The sequence below is a fragment of the Rhizophagus irregularis genome, chromosome 7, assembly GCF_026210795.1.
Source record: "Rhizophagus irregularis chromosome 7, complete sequence".
Taxonomy (NCBI): Eukaryota; Fungi; Glomeromycota; class Glomeromycetes; order Glomerales; family Glomeraceae; genus Rhizophagus; species Rhizophagus irregularis.
This window is the reverse complement of record NC_089435.1, coordinates 3,332,924-3,357,859: the sequence shown is the minus strand read 5'-3', so window position 1 is coordinate 3,357,859 and position 24,936 is coordinate 3,332,924. Positions and strand designations below refer to the sequence as shown.

The 24,936-nt window shown below is 28.5% G+C and overlaps 6 protein-coding genes across 7 annotated transcripts; 2 read left to right on the top strand and 4 right to left on the bottom strand.

Moving 5' to 3' along the window:
• Positions 1-967: 967 nt before the first annotated feature.
• Positions 968-2,820, bottom strand: OCT59_027499 (uncharacterized protein; the record flags this gene model as incomplete). Its single annotated transcript, XM_066137015.1, has 3 exons — positions 968-977; positions 1,049-1,505; positions 1,590-2,820. 3 exons carry the CDS (start codon positions 2,818-2,820, stop codon positions 968-970), a joined length of 1,698 nt encoding a protein of 565 aa, XP_065993444.1.
• Positions 2,821-7,453: 4,633 nt separating this feature from the next.
• On the bottom strand, positions 7,454-8,757 carry OCT59_027498 (uncharacterized protein; the record flags this gene model as incomplete). Of its 2 annotated transcripts, XM_066137014.1 has the most annotated exons (7): positions 7,454-7,539; positions 7,616-7,748; positions 7,817-7,914; positions 7,991-8,016; positions 8,078-8,160; positions 8,240-8,335; positions 8,755-8,757. In XM_066137014.1, 7 exons carry the CDS (start codon positions 8,755-8,757, stop codon positions 7,454-7,456), a joined length of 525 nt encoding a protein of 174 aa, XP_065993443.1. The 2 variants fall into 2 exon arrangements, with proteins under 2 accessions (XP_065993443.1, XP_065993442.1); XM_066137013.1 differs by lacking the exons at positions 8,078-8,160; positions 8,240-8,335; positions 8,755-8,757 and having other exon boundaries at positions 7,873-7,927; positions 7,991-8,010.
• Positions 8,758-10,205: 1,448 nt separating this feature from the next.
• Positions 10,206-10,433, bottom strand: OCT59_027497 (uncharacterized protein; the record flags this gene model as incomplete). Its single annotated transcript, XM_066137012.1, has 1 exon — positions 10,206-10,433. One exon carries the CDS (start codon positions 10,431-10,433, stop codon positions 10,206-10,208), a length of 228 nt encoding a protein of 75 aa, XP_065993441.1.
• An 882-nt stretch (positions 10,434-11,315) lies between these two features.
• Positions 11,316-11,832, top strand: OCT59_027496 (uncharacterized protein; the record flags this gene model as incomplete). Its single annotated transcript, XM_066137011.1, has 3 exons — positions 11,316-11,454; positions 11,540-11,673; positions 11,746-11,832. The coding sequence occupies 3 exons, from the start codon at positions 11,316-11,318 to the stop codon at positions 11,830-11,832; spliced, it is 360 nt and encodes a 119-aa protein (XP_065993440.1).
• Positions 11,833-18,198: 6,366 nt separating this feature from the next.
• OCT59_027495 (uncharacterized protein) lies at positions 18,199-18,706 on the bottom strand (the record flags this gene model as incomplete). Its single annotated transcript, XM_066137010.1, has 3 exons — positions 18,199-18,386; positions 18,451-18,516; positions 18,577-18,706. 3 exons carry the CDS (start codon positions 18,704-18,706, stop codon positions 18,199-18,201), a joined length of 384 nt encoding a protein of 127 aa, XP_065993439.1.
• Positions 18,707-19,335: 629 nt separating this feature from the next.
• Positions 19,336-20,007, top strand: OCT59_027494 (uncharacterized protein; the record flags this gene model as incomplete). The annotated part of the gene is made up of 1 exon (XM_066137009.1): positions 19,336-20,007. One exon carries the CDS (start codon positions 19,336-19,338, stop codon positions 20,005-20,007), a length of 672 nt encoding a protein of 223 aa, XP_065993438.1.
• Between the last annotated feature and the right edge of the window lie 4,929 nt (positions 20,008-24,936).

Sequence of the window (24,936 nt, the reverse complement as noted above, 5' to 3'; positions counted from 1 at the left end):
CGCCGAAATGCCGAATACCTGGTTTTTAGCAATAATATAAATAATATAAATAACATAAACCGGTCCAACCAATCATGGAAAAAGAGACAAATTTTAGTTATATTAAAATTTTATGATAAGAAAAATATTTTCCATTAGTCATGATTAAATAATAACATAATAATGATTAAAGTCCACTAATTTCATTTACAATTAAGGTGGTATTGGCGGCCCATCATACCATCATGTGCTTAGAATGAAATTATAAAAAAAGGAAATATGACCGAAACATAAAGAATTCGAGAATATATTGAACTTACAGGGATTTTGTAAGATTCCACTATTTACTTTTTGGTATTATTGATTATGATGGTATAAATAAAAATTTTTTTTCTTCAATTATTGGTTATGTCAATTGACTAGATGAAGAGATCGCCGCATTTTAGAGAAATGATGCTTGATTGATAAAGTGATGATAAAAAAAAAGAAAAAAAAATTTACGTATATTTGCAATAAAGACCAAATATCTAAAATTCAATAGAATTAGTTAACTCATAGTAATCATATACTTTATCATTTCACTTATAGTGGATTTTCAAAAAGTGTGACGTAATGATGTAACGCTAACGTTCAATCATTTCTAAGAAATAATAAATTTGATTCAATTCAATAGAGTTAACTCATAGTATCATCATTTCACTTACAATGGATGCTAGCGTCTATTCATTTCTATGAAATAGTAAATTTGAATCGGCAAACGATTCGTTGTGATCGCGTGTATTTTCAACACTGTCCCTGTCCCGTGACCTGTAAAAATTGTTTAGCGCGTCTATTTTTAAATAAATCAACTTTGACAAAATTATGATCACAATAAAATAACATAAATGGCGTACATATACCGAATATCAAATACCAATTTATTGCATAACAGATAATTAACAATATAGCAATACATCTGATATATCTAATATCCAATACATCTAATATTCTAAAGTAGCCTAAGAAAAAAATTCATCTTTAATAACCCCATCAAATAGCATTTTTATAAAAGACTTTCCTATATAATTACTTATAACGGTCCGAAATTTCTTCACGTATGATGTCCATACATTCTCGCCCATTTTGTAATAAAGCTTGATCGAAGTCTTGATTAAAATTTCCTATAACATATTTAAATTTGAAGTTTCTAACATCATTACCATAATATCTAATCCTATTTAAAGCAAATTGTAAAATTAGTCGTAAATTTTCGTTTCGAATCATTTTTTCATTACAAAAATATAATTCAAATAATTTGTTATAGCCCATATTTTCCAGTAATTTCATTAAAAAGTATGTGATGAATTCGTCTTCGTCACTATAGATATTTAAACCTAATTTCTGCAAGGAGTTAGGTAATGAATTCGTGAACGTCACAATATAATTATCATTTAACATTGACGACAATTCTAATTTCAACTCTAATTTCAACTCGAGATGTTCTAACCCACTCAACACCTCTAATAACTTGGTAAACGACCAAAAATCTTTAATTGATATTTCACATGATAAATTTGTTAATTCGTAACAATATTCTCTTAATATTGTAATGATAAAGGTATTTATTTTACCTAAATTTAATGTTCGTAAATTTGCGCTGGTCATTAAGAGTATTTTCTTAAGACCAAGTGTAACCATATCATCACTGATTGATGAATCACCTCCTGTTGTTTCAAATTCTTCTTGTTGTTGCTCATCGTACATATAATTACTATATCCATCATCTACATCATCTACGCTTACGCAATCTTCAATACAATAAATTTTTCTGATTTTCAATTTATTGAAATCAATTTCTTCAATTATGGGTATTTCCCTCATTTTAACATCATAATATCCCCAATTATCCTCCTCTATAATAGAACCTTTTTTTCCTTCAAAGATTAATGACTCTAAATTACTACAATTTCGTAAGACTTTTACTATTCGTGAGAAATTTTTTAGTTTCCCCCCAATTGTTAAATGCCTTAAATTTGTTTCCTGAGATTTGATAATTTCCTCAAATTCGAATAAGTTTTCGAAAATTAAGGATTCGTTAAATGATAACGCTTCTAATTTGTATTGATGCGCGATAAAATTAAAAATACTTTCAATAAAACGTGAAGTAAATGAAGCGATATAATTTGATGAAATATTAATTTTAACGTATCTAATCGAAAAAGTGTAATGAGATAAAGTATCGAATAAATTATTAAGATTATTTTCATCTTCTTGAATATTAGGATTGTTTGCTCCAGCAAAATAGGTAATCTCCAAATTTACTAAATGAGATATAGAATAAACAAATTCTTTATGGTTAATAAAAAACATTCTATCATGAGAACTTAACCTAAAATAATTCAAGGATTCCAATTTATTAGTCGACGCAAATAATAAATTACTAACAAGATAAGTTGAATATACCAATTTATCCTGATAATTTACATAATAATTATATGGTTCCATTAATATTAACCACCTCTCAATTAATATTTGAAATACTTGTGAATTAAAACTTTTTAAGAATTCAGGGTAATAAAAAAATGTCGCTTCTGGTAATTCTAAAGGAATTCCTGTAAGTCTTAAAAATGATTTATCTTCATCCACTAAAGAACTTACGTATGTATTTATAATAAGAGGTGATTTTGGATTTTCCAAATTTATGTGTTCAAAAGGCGTACCCCATAATAACGGCGTCGCTAAACGACAAAAAAATCGGTTTACGAATGTACAATTATATAAAGTCTTTATATCATTTTTAAGTTGATAAAAAATTTCATTGTAACATTCAACGGATATTTTGTTTTTTGAGTAAGAGTCCATTTTTGAAAAAAATTATTTAACTCGCAAAAAAAAAAAGGAAAAGGAAAGGATTTTTTTTTTTTTAGTAAATAATGACCGTCAAGTTTATATTTATTTTAAGAGATCGACAGATGTACGTTTCATTGCATTACTTTTGTATAAACAATTGATTGATCATTACAAAATTTCCCACAATTGAATTATAAAACGTAAAATATATAATAACTTTAGTAACTCTCGATTTATAGTACACTTTTGTTGCGGTAATAAGTTGTTCCGTAATCGTAATTTCTCAAATTTTCAAATTACAAAAAAAACAGCTTTTACATATCCGGAAACAAAGACAAAATGTAAAAGTAATGTTGTCCGACCATGATTCATTGGCCGCAGTAATACTGATCAATTACACCGATCCTATTTATGTTTCGAGCAAAAAACAAATAACAAATCGTAGCAAATTATCGATAGAATTATAAAAATCAAATTTTATGTACAGTAAACCAGTAAATAATGTTTGTCTTTTTAATAAGTTCTAAATAGGAATAGTTCTCTTTAAGGGCTTAGCTTTTTTTGAATCATCAATTGATATATTTAGAAGTTCCCTCCTATTCATGAGTTAGTTCTTGATTTAACTTTTTTTTTTTTTGCAATGGTAGGACAATTAATGATATAAAAGGTATGATGGATTAAAATACCGAACCAGCCCTCCCGACATAAGCCTGTTCCTGTACATCGGTAAGTCGAGCCAGGTTTTGAGAATATATTCGACCTGATTTGAATGAAAATGGAAAGACCCGTAATTTATTCAGGTCTTATATTTTCGTAACTCGACCTAAGTATGTGTAAAACAGGTTAAACTCAAAATATATTACCGACTTAATATTGATAATCTAAAAAATTTACATAATAAATTCATTTTAATTGATCATTTGCTTACAGTTAAAGAAAAAGTGGCTTGGTAATGATAAATGGCCATACAAGATCAAGTTATTACACAGTAAAATTCGATATACCGGAACCTTGATATAACGGAACATAAGTAAAGTCTTGATATATCGGAATCAGGGTCTGGAACGGATTTAATATCATAATCTATAATTAAATTACCCTTGATATAACGGATTTTTGACAAATTTTACCAATGGAACGGATGGTTCCATTATATCGAATTTCACTGTGTATTATGAATTCTGAATTAGTCTAATATAATAAAGTCAAATAATTAGGCGTGATATTAGCAGAAATCAAATAATGAACTATTGGCTTAATTTGGCCAGAATTACATCCGGGTCAGGAAATTTATGACATGTCGGGACATGCGGTTCAGCCGGTTCACGAGTCATTATAATTATTAATACCAACCTGAATCGTGTTAAATTAACGCGAGTTGACTGTATCGAACCCTACTGAAACCTTTCTCAGATCCAATAGAAATTAGCTTCCATATCAAGCAACATCAACATGTTTTAATTTAAATACTCTTTTAAACATTAAGTGTATCCTTTCTAGATAGACCTAAAAAATACCAAAAACATTTCAGATTACGTTCAATGTTAAATACTAAAGAACTACGAAAAAACTGAATATATTCTACAACTAAAATAAAATTAAACAATCGATTATGGATTGTCCCGTACTTTATCGGTCTTGACTTTTATGCAACGATGTTTTCGGTGAGTATATAGAGAATGAGTAACATTTTTTCATTTTATATTACTTATTAATACCTTTAAATGTAATTTCAGAGTTTTTGGGCATAATTTTTCAAGATTTGAACTCCATGTAAATTTGGTAGGAAACAGTTTTAAGGAGGATATCCTCTCAGTTAATAAAAAAAAGTAAAAAAAGTAAAATTGTCATGTGGAATGCTAATATTTCTTGTCATTCTTGTTTGACAATATAAATATCAGTAATATTGTGATACAATGATATCATTTGATTGTATACTTGACCACAAATAGTATGTAATATGGACATGATCAAATCATTACACCTGATTAAGAAAATAATGTAATTACTATACTGTAAGATATAAAAGTCTTCCACTATGCTTCAGACAATACAATTTTACAGATAATAAATTTTACTTTTTACAACTTTAACAATATGCTTATGAACTATATGTCAATAAACTTTAAATTCCCAACTACTGAACAGTATTTTTAATCTGCATGTTCTTTTATAAAAAGCCTTACTATTATCACTTCTTTTGTTAAGATAAATTTTCTTGAAAATTATACAACACACAAAGTCCTTTGTGGATTTGTGATCAAAGTAATTCATATTACGGATGCAAAGTGTTCAGACTCTTAAGAACTACATATTATATATAAAAGTACTATTGAATTTTTATCAAAATATATAGTATGTCCAAAAAATATCTTTTAAGGTATTTGATTGACCAGATAATATTCAACAATAAGCATGCAAAATTAGCATCTTGTAGTCATTTTATAGCACTTCATAATGGTATACTGCTTGCATCCTATGGTCACTTTAGTACATCTAAATTTTCTGTTTAAGGTCTGTTAATCTTAGAGGAGAAATTAGTTATGTATCTTTCTTATAACAACAAATATCCATTATGATGAACCAATTTGTTCATCAATTATAGATACAAGAAAACCCATCCACTTGGATTGGGATAATTTTTTGATGATAAATGGGAGGTTATATCTGATAATGATAACTATTGCTAAATAGAAAATTTATTAGGAATTTTTTGCCAATTCAGAGTAATCTGCAATAAAAAAAAAAACATCTGAAAGTAATTAAAAAAGGCAAAACTATGACTAGTGAAAAAATTTTAACCATTTGGATTTGATGACACTTTAGTAAATGGATAAGAAAAGTAGAAGATTGTAAGTATTATAATAATGAAATTAATAAAAGAATTTTGACATTTCAATTCCATTCAAATATTCATCATTCAGTTTTTCTGGTTTAACTTATACTAATAATAAGTAGAAAACTTATGGTTAAATAATTTTCATAGGCTTTAAAAATCAAGTAGAACACAAATTATCAAAGACTATGAGCTCTCCATAATTTTTGAATCATGATTTTTATTAGATATATTTATTTTTTAGTAAACTAATAATTTACTCATATTGTTCATATTGTGAAAGTCAGTTCAATTTTTTTCTTAGTTGGAGCTGAGCAAATACTGTTAATATCAAAAATTATGTTAGTTAATTAATTGTTCTTTGTCTCTTTTTATCTAATCTTGTCATTAATGTAAACAGAATTCTAAAATATTATGACATTGATTAAAAATTTATCTTATATGTTTACATTCATATGGATAACTTAATTGGCAAATGGAAATACATAGATGTTATGAATATTCATGAACTAAAAAAATAATAATAAAATTTCATTACTCTTTGATTAATTTGTATAATTTCATTCTTTATATGATTAATTCAAAATGTTCAATAATGATTGTAATTTTTTATATAATATGATAATTTATTAATAATAAAATATAAACACATACTTTATAACTAATTTAATAAAAAATTATTCCAGATACATCATATGTACTGTACATATATTTATATATAAGAATATTTTTACTACGTCATAATTAAATTTCTTCTAATATTGTTCATTGTATAAAAATAACACTCTTTAATAATAGTATACAATATTTGATATTATTCTTATTTTCTATTTTTATTATTCTTATTATCAAATATCAATCTTAAAACGCTAAAGGATATTATTTATAGGTCAACTATAATTAATATGCTTATTTTTAAGATAATTAGATTATATTTATCATTTTAAATATATTTATATCGTTTTAATTAATCTATTTTTATTATATTTCTTATTTCGTATACTGATTTGGTTATTCATTTTATTCATTTGGCTGCATTTTAATTTCTAAATTCAGTTTATTCTTTTTTCTATACATTATTTACTCCTGATCGTCTAATTTTAGCTATTTGGTATTATTAGAATTCTTATTGTTGTTTATTATGATGGAAGTATTATATTAACTATATTGTCTTTATTCAAGATAATTCTATTTATAATATAGATTGTGCTACTAAAGAAACTTAATTAGGTCACCCAATTAGATTTTCTGAGTTTTTATTGGCCAAAAAAAATTTAAATAATTATTAACTAATAGATAAAAAAAAGTCTATGGAATAGATTTACATATTTTATAAAAAAAAATTTTTTTTTTTGTACCTATATAAAACAAAACCAATATAAAAAACCAATAAGGGGAGGGTCCGGATGAATAGCAGTGTTTGGAATCTTTCATGTTTCGGTACAAAATTTGGACATATCATATGACGGGAATTTATCATACCGGACACCATTTTTCTGTAAGGATAGGACGAGTTAAAGAAATTTTATAAATTATAATTCACAAGGAATAATGTTAAAAATTTCATAATCAACTATCTTTTCTTTTTGTTAAAAATACAATATCTGATATGTTTATGTATCATAGGATGAGGCGAATTACATTACATTGTGGGTAGACGCGTAACAAGATGTTAAAGAGTGGATTTTATACGGCGTAATGTCATATATGTCATAGAATTTTTAATAGTACAACTGTATATTAAATTAATAAAAATAAAGATGCTCTCAGTTACAAGAGATTGTTGCGTATAAAAAAAAGACTAATATATTAGCCTCGAATGAAAACACTCTCCGCGCAGCCAGATTTATCTACGTGATCAAGTCCTAGACAACCTTCATTAGATAATGTCATTTCTGATAAAATTATAAAATTATATATGATTAATAAATTAAAATAAACGATTTAATAAAATGTTCTTGTTTAACTCACCATCGTCATCAAGATACTCCGGGTTTGCGTATGAAGTTTCAGATACAATTGCAATTTTTACTTTCGAAAAATCTTTTTCACTCATACCAAGGCGATGTCGAAGACATACTTTAGTATTCGCGAGAGTCTCGCTCTAAGCCAATAAGAAATCAAAATTTGGATTCTTTGAAATTTATATTATTAATTAATAAATAAAATTACGTTTTTAATAACAAATTTGAACAAGATTCCATCTGATCCTTTGTGAAATGATATACTTGAATAGCTCGCTCGGTTATTTTGATCGACATGAATTTCATCTTGAGGTATTTCCTAAAATAAATACATGTATATTTATGGTAAAATAAAAAAATTTAATCAATTCATGATATTCACCTCTGCGTATAATGTTGCATGTTCTTCTTGTATTCTCTCTACTGGTTCGGTCCCCAAATAGTCCTTTTAAATCCTATCCTGATGAACCTAATTCTAGAATTTGGTGATGGTGATGTCGTTAACAATTGAATTCTTTGGAAGGCGAAAATCAATGGCTTCCTAGTGGTTATCTTTTAAACGAAATTTATAAAATTAAAGTAAAAGATCTCCAAGTATAATAAACGTATATATGTATATATATTCACTAACCTCATCTTTAATTCCAAGCCAGTAAACTTTAATGAACTTTTTCGTTTCCAAATGGCGCCAATTTGTTACTATATTTAAAATCTTCGATCTCTTGACCTAATTTGGGCATAATTTATATGCCATAGCATTATCTATATGATATACAAATAAAATTTTGGTTAACATTAGTAATAATAATAAACCAAATTAATCACATATTCAAGGAATGTTGAAGATAAATTTGAATTTTGACGAGTATCCAGTATGATTTTTTTTAAAAGAAATACTATATAAAGGTTCAAACTAAATCCAAACTTCAACAAATATGTCAGTTAAATAATAAATCAAATACAAAATATAATTTATTTGAATAATTAACATATAATCTGTGACTGACTAACATAGAACGATAACAATATCGACAATATGGACGATGATATGCCTATGTCAGACGATTTAGTCATGGAGGATGCAAATCAATAAGTTGGTTGTTACTTTTCATTATATATATTTATTATTTAACCAAGAAAAACTACCATTTTGTCGAAATTCTTAAAATTAAATTATAGCTAAATATCAAGCACCTTCCTATTAAACTATTAAACTGCATTATATTTTAACATACTATAATATAAATTATTAAATACAAAGGTAGAAAATATCTAATTTAAATGCAGAATAAAGATTTTCATTACCAAAAACTTTTCAGCCCCTTTTAAACTTGAAATGATCGACATACCTTAATTCCACCTTGTACTCAAATATGTATTAATTAGGATTTGTTTATTCTGATTCATTATGAATAGTATTTTAATAAACATAACTGTATATAAAAAAATCATTTTAGAACTTTTACGAAGATTTTCTCAAATTATTTTAATTACATATTCAGTTCTTTCGTCTATATTGATCTTATTTTAAAATCAGGAAATTTTTAGGTAATGATGTTATTAGAATATTAGAAGTCTAGAAAGAAAAAATAGGTAACGACATGAGTACTAATCAATTAGACAATTTAGTTAATTATAGATGCAAAATTTGTGCTTATAAATGGATTAATTATCAAATCCGTGACGAAGCATTTGTCATACTTTAAACTACACTTTAAATTCCAAAATAATTCTATTGAGCTTCATTAAGCATTGGAAATTATTAATACATGTTGAATGGCGTAAAATAAATATCACCTGAATCGTGATATATTCATTTATTGACCACAATACAGATAAATAAAATTATATTAAAATATTTTGCTTGGTTCTTACTTTTCTTTTATGTGTCGGAATAGAAATTCCAAAACAATAAAGGGACATATAAGTCTAAAACACAAATGAAGTTTCTTAAACGCAAAATTTTTTATTAGATTTTTCGTAATTATGATAATAATCCATCTTATTAAAATCTGCAATTGAAAGGTTATCGATTGAAAGGTTTATCCGTTTATGGAATACCTTACGTTGCTCCAGAAGTTTTCAAGGGCAAAAATATACGATATATATTTTCGTGATGCAGATCTTATTATTGAAATATGTAATGATAATATATTGAGTTAATGCAACAAATGTTGGCGTCGACCCAAAATATTAGCCGACAATCACGTGATGGGCAGAGAAACCGTAAGCACAAAGTTTCCATAAACGCCGATACATTATAATAAATAGTCAATAATTGACTTTTGGTATTACACATGATACTTTATTAGGTTGATGTATATTTAATGAAATAACAATTCCGGGGAAAGTAAAATATTTATGTGAAATGATCTTGAATTGAAAAATGACCTTTATACCTAATAATCTTGTACCTAATTCTAAGCATCCCTCGTAGTATATTACCCCAGAAAAATTTGTATGATACCCGGGTACTATAGCTCACTTGTATACGTAAATATCAAGAGAAAAACAAAAAATAACAGAAAAAGAGACATCAAAAGAAAAACGGTAAAAAAATATCATTATCGAAAGAGAAGAAAAATTCGATACTGAGCTTAATATCTTTTGTAATAAGAATAACCTTTTCCATTATTATAATATTTTGATCCATTTGAATTTTGATAATAGTAAGAATTATCCTTGTTAGCGTAGTAATAGGAACCACCGGGTGCTACTGAATCTCCACGATGATACCATATATTTCCCTTATTATTGACGCCACTATAAACGTTATCTTTAGGTTGAGTTCGAGATGAAGGGTTATTATTTGAAGTTGAAGGCATGTTTTCCGTTTGTTTATTTTGATTTTATTAAAATAATTTTTCGTATGTGAGAATTTTACGTGTTTATATACTTTATTGAAGTTATCTTGATCGCTAAATTTGGGTTAAACTTTTACGAAATTCTTACAACATATCAGGTGCTTACGCTTTTTGTTCATAAATTGAAAAAAGTTCTAGAACTTGCCGCAGCTCTGCGGCTTAACTGATTTACGATACCAGACTGGGTTACACGAACCCAGCCCGGTGCAGGTCTCCAGCCGCAGCCGGTTCCGTCACATAAATTATCTAAGCCCACAAGCCACAATGCAGGTAATTTCCTTTTAAACATGATCTATTTATTATCCACCCAAATGGTGAAAAAAAAAATAAAATAAAATTGTCGATACTAACAATAAAAATAAGAATTTTTTGTTTAAACAAAGAAATAAAAAAGTTGACTATTTAATACAGTATTTCAATGTAACTACTTAATAAATTATATAATAATAATCCCTCTTATATCTTAATTAATTACTTGTATTTATAACTGATTTTTATAATATTTTGTATAAATATTTTCATCTATAACCAATTAAACATGTAGATTATAATATTTTCACAACTGTTATTGACATGACAGAATAAAAGAACAATTTTTTTACTTGTCAAGTTCTTTGTCTACTAGACGGAAAACCAAGTCTTATTGTATTCCAAAAAAATTTCGATAACGCGAATGTAAGGGGATGATCGACAAGGCATTAATTTCTTTTGGTTAAACATTACTGCGGTAACTCCTTGTTGATTCTCAAATTGTTTGATCGTCTTTAATTTTAAACCGAAATTATTCTAATTATTAATTATTCTTATTATTCTAATTAAAAGAATCTTTCGAAATAATATACTATGTCTCCATTGATAAATCCAGCAGGACGATGTGAAAAATGTGCTAAAAATTATATAGATCGTTCAAGTGCAGCAAAAGAATGGTGTAAACATTGTCAAATAAATTCTTTAAAAAGAAATTTTATGAACTGGACAAGCGGTAATGAAGCTTAATAATTATGATGATATAATTTTTGAATGGATACCATACAATCAATTCATTAATATTAAGGAAAAAAACAAAGGTAGTTTTGCTGCATTATATTATTCAAAAAGGAAGGATGGTTCATTACAATATCATGATATTGATTCGTTTGAAACAATTGCTTTAAAATGTTTTTATGATAAACCAAATATCATTAATGAATTTTTAAATGAGGTACGATATTTTTAAAATTTTTTTTTTAAAAAAAAATTTTATTAATTAAAATATTATTTTTTATTTTAATAGATTAGAGAAAATATTGTGATGAATTTAAAAATATTATCGTTCTTTACACAATTAATTTTTTTTCTATATGCTTTAACAGGTAGATGAATATTTAATATATTCAAAAAAAGAATCTTATAAATTTTATGGAATATCCAAAAATCCAGATACACACAATTACATTATGGTTTTTCAATATATGAATGGCGAAAATTATAAACTACGATGTAAAAAATGTGATGAAAAGTATGCAGAACGCTCGTACGCAAAATATGAATGGTATATTCCATATCAAACAAATTTTTTAAAGTAAATACAAATTGGACCAGTGGAAATAAAATGATTGACGATTTTATTTAAGAAAAACAATTAAGCATTTATGACTTGTTTGATATAGTTGTTGAGTGGATACCATGCCAACCAGTTTAATATTATTGAAGAAATAAAAACTTCAGTATATTTGCAATATGGAAGGACGGACCAATATATTGTGACCTTAATAAGGAGGACCGGATGAGAAAATCAGATAAAAATTGGTTTGAAATAATGCGTAAACATTTAAAAAATAACTTGAATGTTTTAATGTAAAATGTAAACTAATTACATGGTTTAAGAAAATTTACTCTCAAGTTTTATGGAATTTCTCAAAATCCTGATACTAAAGATTGCATTATGGTCTTTGTGTGAAAGATGTGGTGGAAAATATATAGAATCATTAAAAGTTTTAATTTCCTACCCTGGAGCAAGGGACTGTTTAAAAAATCCCTCAGAATTTTATTATTGTAGTTCAGATACTTCCTCTGATTTTTTATCAATTATCTCAAATCTGTAATTATTTTTCATTATTCCTCCTCCTCCTCTTACCAATTCTGAGCATTATCAACTGGTTGCAGAGAACGAAATTTTGTTGAATGAAGTTCAAGAAAGGGATGAGTTCATTCAATAACTCAGAAATGAAAGAACAAATGAACATCTTGCATTTCGTCACCAAATATCAGCTTTAAGAGAGGATTGTAATAGGTTGCGTCATGAGAGAAATTCAGCTCATCATAGGGCTGAGGGAATGGTAGCCTTGCTTCGTAGTAAAACTAGTTCACAATATCCTCATAATCCTCCTATTAGGCATAACAGTTGTAGATTGTCTTCCAGATGGATTGATAGATTTAATTTTTTTTCAGATTCATTAAAGGTTTTAGATTATCCACACTATCAAGAAATTGGTTTTACTTCCTACCCTGGAGCAAGGAATTGTTTAAAAAATCTTTCAGAATTATATTGTAGTTCAGATACTTCCTCTGATTTTTTCATCAATTATCTCAAATCTGTAATAATATTTCATTATTAGATATAACAGTTGTAGATTGTCTTCCAGATGGATTGATAGATTTAATTTCTGTTCAACATGTCTTAATTTATCAATATATTATGTTCTGACAGATTTAATATCTTTATTAATGACAAGAGTTCCCAATACATTGACTAAATTAAAACTTTATGGAGGTGATGATGATATTTCATTATCATTTATCATTAGGTTAACAAAATTACAAGAACTACAACTGTCATTTGAAGTTAAAGAATAGTTTAAAGATTTTGAAATTTTACAATACATTATTTTCCCAAAGTTACAAGTTTAAAATTTAAATATGAACTTTCTAATTGGGAAAATAATGGAAAAAGTCTGATTTTTGTGATTATAGTATGATTTATAATAATAATTCATTAAATTATCAATTGCCAGATATTGTCCAATTCTTAATAAGCTTTCTACTAGAATTAAAAGTAAACTAATGATACACTACTATGAACAATGTGTACCAACACCTCTAAATGAATTGGAAATATTAAAAATAATTATTGAAAGTTGTCAGAATTTAAAAAGTATTAAAGTTTGATGTGGTGGTTTATTTTAAATGAGAAAGATGCATTGGAAGTAATTTTGGAATATTCAAAAAAAATACATTAAGTAATATTATATTATCACTATAATGTACAATTTAAAATATTTCTGGAAGAATTAGATTTCTTTTTATAAGTTGGTCAAATCATATATCACAAAAGTCAATTTCATTGATTATTACTATTGATTTTTGTATTGTGTCAAGCTTAAACAAAAATGATAAGAATTTGGAAATCATTGAAAAATATATTGATTTAGGTATTATCAAGAAATTTGAAGTTACAGATTATTACATTGTAAGCATTATATATACATTTTGATGATTTGAAATATATTTAAATTTTGTAGCTTTAGAAAACTAAGTTTTAGATTATTCAATTTTACTTGATTTTTCATATAAATCAATATAGTTATGATAGAAAAATTAGGTGATGAAATCATATGATATAACGGGTGATCAATGGTAATAACCAGGATGATAATATTACTGTTGCGAAATTTTGATTACTGAATGATCATCGCGCACTAATATATTATTAGTGATTAGTGAAATGATCAATCATAATTTATATGAATTTTTTTTACTATTTAGTATTTTATTGTATTTTTATTATATTTTTGTATTAATTATTTTTTTATATAATGTTTTATTGTATTAGTATATTGTTTTTATTGATTTTTTATTAGATATATTAGGTTAGAATTATTTTTAGAGCGTTAGCCAAGGGACAATCATGATTATGTAATCAAATTTGCTTTGGTCAACTTATCACAAAGTGACCTTTGACAAATTGTCACTTGGACGAAGTGTGTAAGTTGTCTAAAGTCAATTTAGCTATAAACAAGTTGTCCTTTGAATTTTTTTTCATTATAAATATTTCTCCAAATGGATGTGGGAGGAAGAATAGTTTTTTTTAGAAGAGTTCAGTTTAGAATCAAGATCTTTAGACCCTAAAACAAGATTTTCTCTCAAGAAAGGTTGTTTTAGTGGAAATCCTTTGTGATTAGGAATTTATTTTTGTGTGTTTGATATAATTTTGGTTACTACAGAGTGTAAATAGAATGTGGCGCAGTAAACACAGATGATTATAAAGTTACTAAAAATAATGGTATTAAGTATCAATCGTTACAGTAAATAAGGCATAAAAGACATATTTCATAAAATTGTTTTTTTCAAGAGGTCCCAAATAGAATCGTCAATCTTGAGAGATGTCATTTGAAGTTTGAATCCTAAATAAAAACTTTATTATATGATTAAACGAGATTAATTCAGTCATAAATTATTATTTAGTTATAATGAATCCTAATTGTTATAATTTAATTAATTTATTCAAAAAAGAATATTCTATTTATAAAGTAAATTAATATTACCATTTGCTTTGAACGAAGATTATTCAAAGATTGAAGAATTTTTGACAAATTTATACAACTTCAATTTTAAATCGAAAGATCAGCTGAAAGAAAATGATTGGAGAATTTATAAATTACAAGAAAGATTTGAAAGAAATATATATATATTTTTTTAAATATATAATCAATAAGCTACTATATTTCATTATGCAAATAGTACCTATGAAGATTGCTATAGAGTTACGTTTAACAGAGATTTTTCATTTCAGTGAAGTGCAAAAATCGATGAAATCAACCAACAGCTCATTGTATTTTCTAAAAACTATCATAGCATATAGAAATGTTAGGAAACTCAAACAAGAATAACTAATACTTATCATCTTACATTTTAGCATAGATTCTGGAGCCGTTTGTTGAAGTGATAAATTTTCTTGTTCATATTAAATTATTGATAGAAGGGCAATACTTTAGAAAAAATCTTTATTTTATCATATATACAAAAAAATTTAATTATTAAATTTTTTTATGAAAATTTTGTTTATTTTAATCTTGCATTATCTTTATTCATGAATCATGATTAAAGATTTCATACTTCATAGAACTCACAAAGAATTGTGTGACAGGATACTGTTGCTTAAACAACATATGAAAGTTTGTATAATCTGCAAAGGGAGAAATGGGAATATTTTGAATTATTGTTGGAAATGTTTCTTTTATTCGTTGAATAGTCTCTTTTTTGATTTTTTGAAGACACAATGATGAATTATAAAATGAAGAAAGTGAAGAGAGTTTGTTCAAAGGTCAATCGTGACCTTGATTGTAATGATTGAACATCACCTGGAAGAAAAAATTTTCTGATTATACATTTGTGCGATTTGTGCGACATATAATAAAATAATTCAGATCATGTGATGATTCTTGTTTATATTAGCGATAACCACGTAAGGTGGTGACAAGAAACAATGTATATAAAATAAGGCAAGATCAATGTTTATCTAAAAATCTTATTATGTTAATCGATTAACTACATTACATACATTACGTATTTACGTTTATGGGCCAACACCTTATGCGATTGACATCAAATTCAACCATTTTGAAAACGTAATTTCAGCTCGCACTATAATTGTACCGATCGACAAAAAAATTAATATTACACTACATTTGTATTTATATTTCTTTATATTTTAAAAAAGGTTTAACATCAATCTTTTTTTTTTTTTTTTTTTTTTTTTTGAAATTATAATAAAATGACTTGTCAACTTCCATCTGACTGTTTAAATGAGATTTTTTAATGCTTAGAGGAAGATACTCTTACTTTGCATTCATATTTGCTAACTAATCGCCTTTGGTGTGGAATTTCTGTTAGAATTTTATGGAGAAATATTTGGAATTTTAATAAAAGTTCTTATCAACAAAATCCATTTAAGATAGACTCATCAATTCTTACTACCTTATATGCTTGTCTTCCAAATGAATCAAAAGAGCTCTTACAGAAGAATGGAATTTTTATTTCAAACCTACAGCAAAAAAACCTCTGTTTAATTATGCAGCATTTTGCAGAGTACTTTCAGTTCGTGATATTAGTAGAATATTTGATAATGCTTTCAAGGATAAATCACTCCATAATTCAATTAAGCTTAGAAGATAGAAATTATTTAGTCATACATGAAATTATCAAAATGTTTGGAAAGCAAATTTATTCCTTGAAAAAATTATTCTATTATCATAATCATTATCATATTAATTATTCCTTTCTTTATTTTCCTGGAATAAGAAATCTTTCAAGAATTAAACTGCATCATGCTTGAATTATGAATGTACAAGCCATGTCAGATGAATCATTTTTATTAGGACAAATTGTAATAAAGGAATTGCTGTTTTTATTCTAGAGATACAATTAAAAATAAATTCTAATAAGAAATGGATAAGCGAGTCAGATAAAAAATGTTGAGTTAAAATATTTATATAATTGTCAAAATCTTACTGAATTTTTCAATAAGGTATAAAATTTCATTGTGAATTTTTAATTTCAACACTCTTATAAATATTACGTTATATTAATTCATATTGTTTATCAACAGATTAGAGAAAATTATTCGATTGAGATTCTTATTAGAATTCCTAAAATATATGGAACATCTCAAGATACATATATAAAAGATTATATTATGGTTTTAGAGTATAAAAAGTATGCATTTGAACGATGTAGTAAATGTGGGGAATAATTGTTATAATTTGGATGTTTAACAGATAAGGCCACACAAATTCAATTTTTCGGTTCACGTAACATTGAAATTTAAAATCGACCCGGGGACCCAGGGTTTATTGTTTATTAGTAAAAAAAGTTTATATATAAAATCGTGACATTTGATTGGTTGACTTTTAAAAGGGAGGAATTTATTTTCGCTCTAGAAGTTCTCAGCCGCGTGATAAACTTACCCGCCAATAAATTTACGTCCTGATCACGTGATAAATTTTTTATATATAAACTTTTTTTTATTGAAATTTGAAAAAGTGACCCGGCCGGGTGAAGTGAACCGAAAATTCGAATTTGTGTGGCCTAAGTTGTGTAGACAGTGCCAAACTAACTATTTGAAAGCAAATTTTACAAACTGGGCAAGTAATAATGAAAAAAATTGATAATTTTATTTAAGAGACAATTAAAATATGCTAAGTCAAGTGAGTTAAATGATATTATCTTCTACCGAACAATACTTGAATGGATACCATACAGTCAGTTCAATAATATCAAAGAAGTGAGCAAAAATATTTCAATGCATTATATTCAGCAATGTGGGAAGAAGGTTCACGATCTTGTTATGATTGGAAAAGATTACCATATATGAAAGTGGCTCAAAAATGTTTATATAACTCACAAAACGTTGATAAAATTTTGAAAGAGGTATAAATTCTTTCCGGAAGTCCTAAATTTTCTTAATAACTAATATTTTTCTAAATTACAATGTAGAATATATGGAATATCCAAAAACCCAGATACTGGTTTTTAGTTAAAAGTATATATCCAAATTGGGGTTTCTTTTTAAAGAAATGTTATTATTTTTTTTTGTTAAAATAATACTATTATATATTTAGTTATAAATACAATTATCGTGCTCCGCTGTATGATGTTGATGATTTGTAATTTAATTATTTTTTATGCGTAAGTTTAATAATTACAATAAACTATATTTAAGCTATAAACAATACATGTGTTATAATTATTAATTATGGCTATTAGGATTATTATTGAAAATAATAACAGAATTGATAAAAACTTTATCAGCTGTTAATTTCGAAACTAATTCTTCCAAATTTTGACTTTTATTTTCTTGAATTTCATTTAAATCTTTTAATGGCCTTCTTGTAACTTTAATATTACTGTTTGCCGAATTAATAACTTCACGATTATCTAGAAAAAGTTCAATTTTGTTAAATTGATTATCAAAAAATAGAATAAAATTTTAGAATATTACCATTAAGCAATGATTTTGCAACAACGAAATTGTCTGTTGATAAAGTTGATTGTTCCATTGATTCTTCTATAGAAGAAAATTAGAATGCAGGTCATTTATTAATGATTAAAAATTTCAAATTTTTACCTGATCGAATATTATTTTTATTAAAACCAAATGCTTCAACAAGGTTAAAAGCATTATTTCGTTGAATTTCAGTTTCTGGACGCTCATATCTAGCAAGCCCTTGCTCAGACTTATGTCGTGTACTTGCCATACATTCAGAATTTGAAAATCCTCATCGCTTTAATATTTGTACTAGCATTTTCCGACCTGAATGGTTACTAATTTTGCGATCATCCACGTTAATTCCGGTTAAGGTAACAATTTTTTTCATAAAGGATTTAATTTCTTTTTCAGACACATGTTGCTTATGATACCATAGTAGTATGAAAACCCCAATTCTAGCTCACCCCCACCATATAATCTAAAATACTACCACTTTATATAATCTAATTACCACCATCATATAACTTAATTACCATCATATAATCCACCTACCACTTTTACTATAATTTAACTACCACTTTATATAATCTAATTACCACCATCATATAATTTTAATTACCACCATATAATCCACCTACCACTTTTCATATAATCTAGTTACCATCATATAGTTTTATTACCACCATACAATTCTATTACCACCACACAATCTGAAAAAATTAACCGAACAAGAAATAGGATTTCAAAGCCAACGGAGCCAAAAAAGGTAAGGAAATATTAACCCATCCAGGAAACCAGCCATGGAGTCAATAGAGCGGAATAGCAAGGCAAGCAATTTCCCTTATACCGAGAAAAAATGTAATTGAATAAAAGATTCACATATAAAAGACTTACAAGATGTCACAATACAGACCATTACTAAGACGTATACTAGGCCAGTTTGAACTCAACATAGAAGAATGGGTAAAGGAAATAATGTGGTATTTAGATATAGCATATTTAAAAGCTTTAGATTCCGAATTTAGCAAAGAAAGTATGTTAGTATCTGGATTAGAAGAGCTAGTAGAAATATTTGATGAGATGTTAGAAGGTGATGATATATGGATACATCCATCACTTTTATCACGAATAAGATATTCTATTCTACCAGATGAGATGGCAATATATGAAAGATTTTCAGATATCATTAAGAACTTCTCAGAGGATAAAGAATTAGCATATGCATTATTAGACTTAGTAGAAATATTATCAAAAAAGAAACCTACAACATTCAACATTATAGATTACAATATACAAAGAATATTCACGAATCCTAATGATGAATATAGAAATGAATTCAGCATCTACCATATTAAAGGAGATGAAGATATGGACGAAGACACAGATGAAGACATAGATGAAGTAGAGCAGAATGAATTCAATGAATACTATCAGAATCTTGCACCGACCACCGAGAGTCAGCTGGATAGACTAAAAAATGAGTTGGCTATAACTCTATGTGACGAATGTCTTATGCCAACAAGAAGTCAGGAATGCGATTGCTGGATTTTACAAATAGAGGGTTTTTAGTTCTCAGTGAAACCATTTTTTTTACCTCTCACAATCTGGAATAGGTGCATCACAAATAAAATCCCCAAAATCATTCGGATTAGAAAACAACTTCTGTAAGAACTTATAAACCATATCAGCATCCAATTCAGTCTTAGTGCCAAATATATTAACCTTACCAGATTTAGGCCAGATATGTACCCGAATCTTTGAAGTAAAGATTATAGCAATTTTAGAATGAATATCACCTGCATCATTCTTAATATACTTTATCGGAAAGGGAAGAATCTCACGAATACCATCTATAGATTCTAAAGCATATGCTAAGGTAGAAAGATTAATAAACTTATCACCCCCAATATTAATCACAAATTTATAATTGCGCAGGAGAGCCTTATTTCCACCCACAAGTTCTACAGAAGAAAATTCAGGTAGGGAACATTCAGAAAGGTAACGTAAGAAGATAGCAACAGGATCAAAAGACCCGAAAACTTGTATACTACCAGATTTAGGAAAATAACGAATAGTATGTACAGTATCAGCTAAGATGATAACAAACTCAATGCATGCATTAAAAGTGCTACCATCCCCTGTACGTCGCCGTCTATTTAATGGATTGTCAGGTGTACTTCGTCTGCATCGCCTCTCACCTTTTGGTTTAGACAAGTACTGTTCATAACCCTCAAAAGCTTTATGAATAAAGTTGCTATTAATGGCAATAACATCCTTAGTAGGTTCAAGCTTATGACCAAGCACGGTGTAATCAAGCCCTTCAACATTGATCTTAAATTCAGTAACAGTAAGAGATGGAGTAAGTTCACTAAAAGTAAGCATGTCTGGTTTTTTCTATTGATAGAAAAGAAATGTTCAAATTATTTTATCCTAAGAAAAAATCTAATTAAATAAAACTTCTTCATCAATATCTCATATGAGATACCATGACAAACAATAGCTTACCTTTCGAACTTTTAGAAAAGATATTCAAAACTTCATATGAAGGTACTTACTCCCGTTGGCATTATCTTTGCAATTATGCATTAGTGTGTCGAAAATGGGCTGTAGTAGCAAACTCTCTCCTATGGGGTGAAACAGACCTTTATAACCTCTATAATATTAAGGAGTTCCAAATGTACAAACATCTCACAAAACCAGGAACAGTATGTGGAAAATATATCAGAAAGCTTAATATGGATGGAGTAAAATTATGGCCCATTTGTATTGTAAAAATGCTACAAGCTTGTCCCAATATCCAGGAACTTAGCATAATAGATTATCAATACTATGGTGGAAAAGGTGACGTTAGAGATTTGCTAAGTGAAATCCTGCATATATTACCAAACCTTCAAAAGCTAGATATCAGATATAGTCGATATTTTAAAAATAGAAATGCCATTGAAAAACTCATAGAAACCCGTAAAGACCTAGAAATCAGAGTAACATGGCAAATGTAATATTTGTAAAGGCTAATCACTACCGAAAAAATTTGGGCACTGCCCTGTTACTGCCCGTCACTGCCGAAAAAATTTGGGCACTGCCCTGTCACTGCCCGCCACTGCCCATCATTGCCGCAGAAGTTTGGGAAACACATGGATTTTTCCTAGCAAGATGACGCTTTAACTTAGAGGGAAAGTCAAAACTTGCTCCACATAGATGACAGGTTAATCTTCCTCGAGAGTGTGAATTTTTTTTAAGTCGATAGTATCCATCTGCAAGGAAGTCACGTTAGTTTTCCGTTTATGTAGAGAAATTGGAATGGTAATTTTTTTACGTGATGATAGAGGGATGGTCAGTTGCCGATTTTGGAAATCTAGAATGACATTAGCACGATCAATCCAAGGTACACCTAGCAATAAAAAGTCCTTATCACTCTTAACAACCATGAAGTCATCTTCAATTTTTTTAGAGTTCTCCCCATCATATACAAGAATACCAAGACCATATACTGTCCCAATAGTATCAGATTTTGTTGCAACACCACTAAGATCAGGAGCATTACTTCTATCAACGTCAAGATTTAGGCGCTTTACAATATTGTTAGATATCAGAGAACTATCAGAACCAGTATCAAAAATTGTCGTAGGAATAACTAAAGATTTTTCACTCTCAGGTGCGACTACTTTGGTCTTAATAGTGACTACATCACTAGCAGACTTGCGGTTAACAATTCCAATACCCGCTATAGAAGACCATAAGTCATTATTACATATAACATCATCATTTTTACGGATTAAATTTGCAGCCATACTATTAGTTACAACCGAAATCATAGGATGAAGGATAGATGTGAAAAGGTCCTTAACATTATCCCAAACTTTTTCACGTGTTTTTATCGAGGGTTCTCCTTTAAGCTGACTGAGTACTGGTTCTTTATAATTAATGAATTCAGCATTCAGAGCATTGTAAGCAGATATAACAGTCTCTTTTGGTACAGCATTAACGAAGGATTGAACCAGAAGCTTTAAGAGTTGTATAAAAACCTCAAAGATAATACGCTGCCTTTCAAGTTGTGATTTTTTCTTATCAGTAGGCTTTTTATCTACACGTTTCCTTTCTGTAGGCTTTTTTTTTTAATCCATAGCAGGCATGTCCAGAGTCTGAATCACTATCAGAGGAGTCAGAGGAGTCAGAGGCGTCAGAAGAGTTAGAGGAATCAGAGGAGTCATGTGCATAATTTGTTTTCCTCTTTCCCTTCTTAGATTTTGGACAGGAACTCTTAGTATGACCAGATTTTCCACAACTTGAGCATTTCTTTGATTTCTTTGGTTTGCGTGTACCTGAACTTATACCAAATACCTGATTACCACGGTAAATATGGTCAGATGGTAAATTTTTATTAAGTTCTGTATCAATAAATATTTCAAGATCACTAAGGGTTACTTTACTTATATCGATATCTCTTGGAAGACCTAATTTATATGCTAAAGCAAGTAATCTCTGAAATGATGTATCATTTTGAGGACTTGAAAATGGACTAGAAGATGGTACTGGTACTGCAGATGATTTAGCCGTAGTCATAGGAATTTTAGAATTTATAAGATTCTCAATATCCGCTAAAGTTGGACCCTGGTATGTAACTATAGGAGTAGGTGGCATATCTGTCCTGTATTTCTCAACTTCTTCCAATTTATTCAGAATAGATGCAACTGAATTTTCTAAACCAATACGTCGCGCATCCAACTTATTTTCACTGGAAAGACCATTTAAGAACTGTTGCCGTACTAATTCATTCTGATTTACCTCTGGAAGAATTGGATATGCAAGTCTAACCATTCTTCGTAATTTAGAATAGAATCGGCTTACAGTATCACTACCCTGAACAATAGCATTAAATGCAAGCTTAGACTTTTCAGATGTTATAGTAGGGAAGTAATGCTTAAAACGATATATTAATTGTCCAATACGTATTCCAGGAGCCACAATTGTACCTCCATTATTAGCATTAGGATTATTAACAGCTATATCAGTAGGACGACCCTCGACTATTGACCAATCTTCATCCCATACAGTATGATCAGGTATAAAATTAGCACCAGTAATAGTATTATCTGCAGCTGCTTGTCCATGTAATACACCAGCCCCTCCACGAAATTGATTCGCCGCTACAGCCTGTATAGCGGCATTATTCAAAGCATTAAAAGCAGCAAGAGTGGCCACACCAGTATTATCCAGAAGATTTACACATTCCCAATTTTTTCCTTTGATATGCGCTTTCATACCAATCTCTAGCATCATCTTCAAGTAAAGTTTCAAAGATCCCATGAATCCTAACACGAGTCCTAGCATTAGCAGCAGGATCAAGTCCAGCAGACTCACACCATTGCCTGAATTCTTGAAGCCAAAGTTCTGGATCTTCACCAGATGCTCCTCTAAATTTTTTAGGTGCATATCCTGCCATTATAGGTTGTTGTATTACCGGAGGGTTATTTTGTAATGCTAGAATCTGTTGATTCAAATTATTGACCTGATTTTGCAAATTTTGACCATGATTGCGACAGTTTAAAAATTGCCCTCTCCATGCTCGAGCTTGCTGAATGATACCATTAGCCCGCCTTCTACTTCGCTCTGTTTCAGTATTATAGCGCTGTAATAATCTATGAGCATTTCTTCTACTCTCATCACGTTCTCTCTGGACATTAGCTAGTTGGATTTGACTGTTAGCAAATTGAGCCTGGATGTTAGCCAATTGGATCTGAGTATTTTGTGCAAGGCCTTCCCAATGTTGGCGATGACGCACTTCATTTGCATATGCATCCTCATAGGTACGTCTTGTTCTTAGTATAGTAGCACGTGTATTATTAAGTTCTCGTCTAAGATATTCTTCACGGTTATGTGCATCATCTAACAAACCTTCAAGTCTATCCTCCATATTATCTTGATCTTCTATAATATTTCGCAACTCATTAGCATATCGGATAATGGCATCAAGACTATCATTTGCAGTGTTAAATAAATGATTTATATGAGGGTGTGCTGCTATAGTTGTACGATCAAGGTGAATACCAGCTACACTATTTGCTATAGTTGTCCGATTATTTAAGATTTCTGTAATAGGGTCAGGAGGAATTGCTGCCATGTTTTTCCGTTGTCTATTAGCAAGTTCTTTTATTCGATCTTTGAGTTGAATATTTAGAGTATCAACTTCAATCAGCTGACGTTCTAATGCTTGAAGCCCTTCCTCCTTTAGTGATGCCGTTTCTAATGCTTTCTTAAGCTTTGCACGCAACTCAGCATTTTTTTGCCTAAGTTCTTCTATCTCAGATTCATGACCCTCGATTACACCATACAGGTATTTTATATATTGCTCTTGTGATTGCAATGTATGTGCAAGCTTTGTAATCTGTGTCTTTAACGATGTATCTTCCATTGCCAGTTCCACAGATTTTTATAGACCCTACATTTAATAAACAAATCGAACAAAATTATATCCTTCAACAAATCTATTACCATCCA